The following is a 6,713-nucleotide window of genomic DNA, read 5'->3' as shown; positions in this document are numbered from 1 at the left end:
AGAGCGCCTTCCGGCGGGAGCGGGGCCGCTCCTTACCATGGTGAGTTGGCCGCGGGGAGGAGGGTTTCTGTAGGTGTTTCCTCTTACTCTCTCTCGTCCTGCAGCCGCCGGGAGTGCCGCAGCTGCCCGGAGGAGGGGTCGTCGGAGCTGTGCTCGGGCCCCGGGGAGAGGCGGCTGGCGCCCGAAAGATTCGCCCCGGAGCTCTGATTCCTCCGCGCTCCCTCACCTTGTTCCTTTGCCCCCGGTGGCCCCGGGCGGCTCCAGGCCGAGCTTTCAGCTCCTAGCTGTTGATGGCTTCCTCCTGCCGAGATTTCCTTCGTATACAAATAAGTCTTTGCGGACGCCAGCGCCGGCAGCACCGACTAAAGATCGGAAAGCAAGTGCACAGCAGAAACGACCGTAACAGTGATGTTTACCGCAGGGACGCTAGCAGTGGCATAAGCAGAGGATGATGAGTAGCGTATCGAGGCGATACCCACTCTGCAACCTGCCTTTATTGGGTGCCAGGTGGCCTGATTCGGCAGCAGCTGTCGGCAGGCCAGTGTGTGGAGAAAGTCGAGGTGGCAGAGCATCGAATGGCAGCCAGCTTTTTCTGTGATTGTAAACCCCAGAACACCTTGTGGCTTGGGGGATGTGTTAAATCTAAATCTTATTGGGTGCATTTGCCATTCCGTGCTTGTAGAAATCAAGTATGTAGTACTCTGAATCTTATCTCAAGATAAGCCGTTGACTGTGATTTCAGCGTCAAAAGAAGTATAACGTATTTTATTTAAAAAGTTGCCGAAACCGGTTTGGCTCAGTGGATAGAGCGTCGGCCTGCGGACTGAAGGGTCCCAGGTTCGATTTCGGTCAAGGGCATGTACCTGGGTTGCGGGCATATCCCCAGTGGGAGATGTGCAGGAGGCAGCTGATCGATGTTTCTCTCTCATCGATGTTTCTAACTCTCTATCTCTCTCCCTTCCTCTCTGTAAAAAAATCAATAAAATATATTAAAAAAAAAAAGTTATTGGACCCCTTATGGGTAGCCTACAGGTGAGAAGAGGACCACATGTCTGTGCCTAAACTATTGTCACTTAATTAAATTTTTGCCCTTGAATGAGTATGGTTGGAAAAATGTTCACATCCTCTATCTTTTGGAAATTTCCTGTAATCCCTCCTTACACACAGAAGGTGGGTAAATAGCCTTAGCTGGTTTGGCTCAGTGGACAGAGCGTCAGCCTGCGGACTGAAGGGTCCCAGGTTCGATTCCAGTCAAGGGCACATGCCCAGGTTGCAAGCTCGATCCCCAGTGGTGGGCATGCAGGAGGCAGCCGATCATGATTCTCTCTCATCATTGATGTTTCTTTCTCTCTTTCCCTCTCCCTTGCTCTCTGAAATCAATAAAAGTATATTTTTTTTAACAAGTGGGTAAACGTTTACCTTTTGGCTGACCAAATAGCCTCCAGTTGCACTCTCTTCAAAACATTCACCACTGTGCAGCCAGAGTTAAATTTATAAGATTTGATTATGCCACTCCTTTGCTTAAAGTTCAATTTGTTTCTATAGCCCTCAAGATAAAGTACTGTTTAGCATGATCTGCAAAGCCATCTGTTGTGAAGCGTCTTACTGTTAAACAGCTTCCATTTACTCATTCATACATCTATATTCCAGCCGCAGTGAGCTGCTTGCAGATCTGCTGTAGAATTAGGCCTTTGCACCCAATTTGTACTTGCTATTCTACCTGCCAGAATCATTCATCTCCTATCCTCCATCCTTATCGGTATAACCCTTACACGTTAGTTAGTCTCTTTCATGAGCCTTTCTGCCATGGGTCAAGATTCTGGTAGGTGCCTCCTTTATGCTTCCATGATAATGTGGGGCTTTATACCAATAATATCTATAGCCCTTACCAGGCTATGGTAAAATTGGGTATTTACTTGTCTTTCTTACTTTCCAGACTGTAAGTTCTTTAAGAGCAGGACCAATGGATGCACTCCTATTACCACAGCTTTGTACAGTGCCTGGTCCTGTTTTATAAAACAGTCAATAAATAACTGGCACTAAATTTTTATGCTTGAAACAGTAATACAGGGAAATAGAGCATTTAAGGTTTATTTTTAAAGTTTTGGGGAAGAAATCTTAGTCCCCCATTATGTATTATTAAAGACATGCTATGTTATGCATAAAGCACAGTGCTATGTTAGAAAATGTAAAGGAAATATAACTTGTCATTAATGAAGTTACTAAAAAATTAACTTACATTGCAAGATGACGAGATGAAGGCTATCCCATGGTTAAGTTTGAAGTAAGCATAAAAAAGACACTGTAGTTTAGAATAATCTAGAAAGGCTTCATGTAGGAAGTGAAACATAGCAATTGAGCAATCCTGCCTTACTCTAATATTCTGAATCTACTATACGTTACTCTCACTTGATCAGGAAACAGGCCAAGAAACTTGCTAAGTGTTACAGGGCTGTTAGAGGTTGGGCTAGACAAGTCTTGCCTTTTCACTTGAAAGTGGTATAATCATCATGCATGAGGTACAACTGTTGAGTTAGAGTTGTGGATTCCTATTTGGAACAAGAGATGAAACTGAAAAGAAACAGGCTAAATAACTGAAAGCTTTCATTTCCACATTTTAAAATTTGAAGTTTATCCTAATAGCAATGGAGAGCCAATATAATTTGGGAGTGACCTGAATGTTAGGATTTTTATTTTATTTTCAATAACAGATTGGCATTAGAAATGGCCCCCTGTGTTTTATTCACTTTCATTGTCTTAAAACTTAAATAATTGAAGGTGGGCTGAAGTTAGAAGATACCCAGTGATAACAGTAGTAAGCAGAATTCTCTTTGGAACCAAAATATCCCACACGTAATTCTTTAAGAACAGAGTATACTGATTAGCATTTATTACCCTTCCAAAGGAAAATAGTATATTTTCAACTGAATTGGCTTAGCACTTTAGGGTTATATACTTAAAGTACTTTTTAATTTATTATTTTTTTATTATGGAAAACTTCAAACATACATAGAGAAAATATAATGAGTTTTAACCTGATACCCAGTTCCACTGCTTTCCATGGAGCTTCAGTGTTTGAGTCAAATTGGACAACTTTAGTAAGCTAGAAATGTAGTATATTGTTAAGGTGAATATGACCTTTACCATCTAGGAAAGTATTTTGTTAAACCCAAATGTGGCACTTAGCAATAAAATTATGTATGACAATTGAAAATTATGAAAGATTTTTTCCCCCTAGAGACAATTGCTTTTGATTTCCCCGCCCCCCCCCCCCCCCCCCAGTTTATCTTTCCAGGGTTTTTGTTTGTATTTAGGGTATTGTCTTCCAATGTGAAAGTTATAGTAAAACTGATTGATTTTTTTCCTTCCCAGCTTCTTGGTTTTATGTCCTATTAAGAAAAGTCTTCAGCTGGTTTGGCTCAGTGGGTAGAGCGTCGGCCTGTGGACTGAAGGGTCCTGGGTTCGATTCCACTAGAGATTCGATGCCCAGGTTGCAGGATCGATCCCCAGTAGGGGGTGTGCAGGAGGCAGCCGATTGATGATTTTCTCTCATCATTAATTTCTCTCCCTCTCCCTTCCTCTCTGAAATAAATAAATAAATAAAAAGAAAAGTCTTCTCCAACTCCAAGATTGTAAAGTTATACATTAGTAGTTTCTTCAAATACTCTATAGTTTTGTATTTTAATTTTAAAACAATAAAAAAATTTAAATCTAAATAAAATTTATAAAAGCAAAAAAATAAAAATAAATTAGAGTAAGGGGTATAGTAGGGATCCAGATTTACCTTTTCCTAAACACCATTTATTGGTTAACTCATATTTTCTCCCATGATGTTGGGATGCCAGAATCATAAGCTAGTTTTCCATGTGTGCTTGAACTCTCCTTTATGCTAAGGCTTTCCCACATGGTTTCCTGTTCCTGATCTTGAATAGTTAACCCCACTCTAGTCACCACTCAGTTTCTTCTCTGATTGATAACCCTACTGCCAGGCCCTTTCTCTGCTAGCCCCAAACCGTGTGCTAGCAGGAGCCACGGACATCAGGTACTTGGAATGCCTAAGAGCCTCAGAGGCTTCACTCCAGTAAGTTTTACCAACCCTTTCATATATAAAGTTTCATGTATAAAGTTTTATATGTCAATTAGGTAAATTGAAATATTTTCTTTCCAGTAGAGCCATTTAGCAAACTTTTTGCTTTTCTGGTTCATAACTGCCTTATCCAATGAAGTATGGTCTGGAGCTAAAAAGTCTGGCTTTGAATTTCTCATCAGCCATTGACTTCATTGTGCCCTTGGAAAACTTACTAAAAATTTTTTCCACCTCCTGGAATTATTGTGGGAGTTAAATAGATATATATGTCAGGTGTCTAGAATAAGTGGCACGTATTGAGCATTCAATAAATGTTAGTTGTTATTACTATATTACATCACAGAACTATGAAGAATAGGTACTTAAATACTGATTTGTGTATTTTTGTTTGTTTTAAAGGGGACAATTCATCTCTTTCGAAAACCACAAAGATCTTTTTTTGGAAAATTATTACAGGAATTTGGACTTGTAGCAGCTGACAGAAGGGTAAGTTATTTTTTATTCCTTAACCTAATTTTAATATTTGCACAAACATGACATTGAAAAAAAAGGTAATTTTTAAGACAAATAGAAATCTCTTAATCCCACCACAACCCGGGCATATGCCCTGACTGGGAATCGAACCATGATCTCCTGTTTCATAGGTCAACATTCAACCACTGAGCCCGCCAGCTGGGCATATCTGCTTAATTTTAATATCTCCAAATAACTGCCTTCTCACTAATTTACAACTCTACTTTCAAATAATCATACGTCTCCTTTCCTTGTAGGGAGTGGAGTAGGACAAAAATGAAAAACACTTCACTTGATCTTTTCTTTTTTTTTTTTTAGAATGCCCTTCTTCCTCTAATTAATTCCTAGCTATTTTCAAGGTGTATATCAGGTCCTCTCTCTTCTATGAACTTCCAAACTGTGATAATCTTTCCCCCTTATGTGGTCCTACTGCATATAACTTATTGGGAAATAACTAAGTACTGCCCTTTGGGGAGGGGTAGGTAACTTTATTTTGATATAATTTCAAAGTTACAAAATTAGTATAAGAAATTCCCTTATGCCCTGTACTCAGATTCACAATTGCTTACATTTTTGCTCCATTTGCTTTATCACTGTCTTTATGTACATTTTTTATGGAAACAAAATGATACTTGAGTTTATGTGTCAGAATTTATGTATGTATGTATGTTTGTATTTATGAATTTACTAGAGGCCCAGTGCACAAAATTCGTGCACAGGTATGGTCCCTAGGCCTGGCCAGCCATCAGGGCTGATGGGGAACTTCCAGCTGCCAGCCAGGGCCTTCCTTCATTCCACGCTGCCCCCTGGTGGTCAGTGCATATTATAGCGAGCTGTCAAACTCCCTGTCAGTCAAACTCCTTAGGGGACAATTTGCACATTAGCCTTTTATTATATAGGATTTTATTTTTGTTAATTTTCACCCGAAGATATTTTTTCCATTGGTTCTTATAGAGAGGGGGGAGAGACAGAGAGAGAGAAACATCGATGTGAGAGAGACACATCGATTGGCTATCTCCTGCACTCACCCTGACTGGGGTCAGGGATTGAGCCTGCAACCAAGGTACATGCCCTTGACCGAAATTGAACCTGGCACCCTTTAGTCCACAGTCCTACGTTCTGTCCACTGAGTCAAACTGGCTAGGGTTCAGAATTTATTTTTTTCATGAGTAATTCCCCTTTTGGAATTATTCTTTTACATTTATATGTTATATACAACTTGGTTAATGATAATTTTGATAAATTTAGAAAATGTGACACTCTGACATTTGAAGTAAGTTGCACTTATTCCTTTGAATATTAAAAGTATGAACTATAGCAACTTCAACAGATTTGATGAAATTTATCAGCAGTATGCAAATAAGAATGATTTTCTTTTTCACAGTCCTGGAAGATATTGCTGTTTGGTGCAATAAACTTAACATGTACTGGCTTCCTGCTTATGTGGTGCAGTTCCACTAATAGTATAGGTATGTCACCAATCTTACTTTTATTGTGTTAATCATTAGTTTTCACTTTCGTTCTTTTATTTATTTATTTATTTTTATTGATTTCAGAGAGGAAGGGGGGGCGGAGAGAGAGAGAGAGAGAGAGAGAGAGAGAGAGAGAGAGAGAGAGAAAGAGAAACGTCAACCATGAGAGAGAATCATTGATCAGCTGCCTCCTACACACATACCTGCCCTCCCTCAGTGGGGATCAAGCCTGCAACCCAGGCCCTAACCAGGAATCGAATCGTGACCTGATTCATAGATTGACGCTCAACCACTGAGCAGCACTGACTGGGCCACTTTTATTATTCTGATTTTTATTTTTTATTTTTTTTTATTTTTTTTTAAAATATATTTTATTGATTTTTTACAGAGAGGAAGGGAGAGAGATAGAGAGCCAGAAACATCGATGAGAGAGAAACATCGATCAGCCGCCTTCTGCACACCTCCCACTGGGGACGTGCCCGCAACCCAGGTACATGCCCTTGACCGGAATCGAACCTGGGACCCCTCAGTCCGCAGGCCGACGCTCTATCCACTGAGCCAAACCGGTTTCGGCTATTATTCTGATTTTTAAAATTGATTTATGAGAGAGAGGAAGGGAAATAGATAGAGACAGAAATATC

At 40.2% G+C, this 6,713-nt stretch overlaps 1 protein-coding gene across 2 annotated transcripts in view; it reads left to right on the top strand.

The window, feature by feature from the left end:
* Positions 1-6,713, top strand: part of SLC30A6 (solute carrier family 30 member 6) — a 31,029-nt gene continuing 24,316 nt past the window's right edge. For both annotated transcript variants that reach the window (XM_081100817.1, XM_081100816.1), the window contains exons 1-3: positions 1-40; positions 4,487-4,573; positions 5,985-6,069. In XM_081100817.1, the coding sequence (XP_080956943.1) occupies positions 38-40; positions 4,487-4,573; positions 5,985-6,069 (175 nt within the window). In that variant the 5' untranslated portion in view covers positions 1-37. The remainder of the gene's footprint in view (positions 41-4,486; positions 4,574-5,984; positions 6,070-6,713) is intronic.

The sequence above is a fragment of the Myotis nattereri genome, assembly GCF_964212035.1.
Source record: "Myotis nattereri genome assembly, chromosome: 10".
NCBI classification, from domain to species: Eukaryota; Metazoa; Chordata; class Mammalia; order Chiroptera; family Vespertilionidae; genus Myotis; species Myotis nattereri.
The sequence above is the reverse complement of the archived record's forward strand: the minus strand, read 5'-3'. Positions and strand labels throughout refer to the sequence as shown.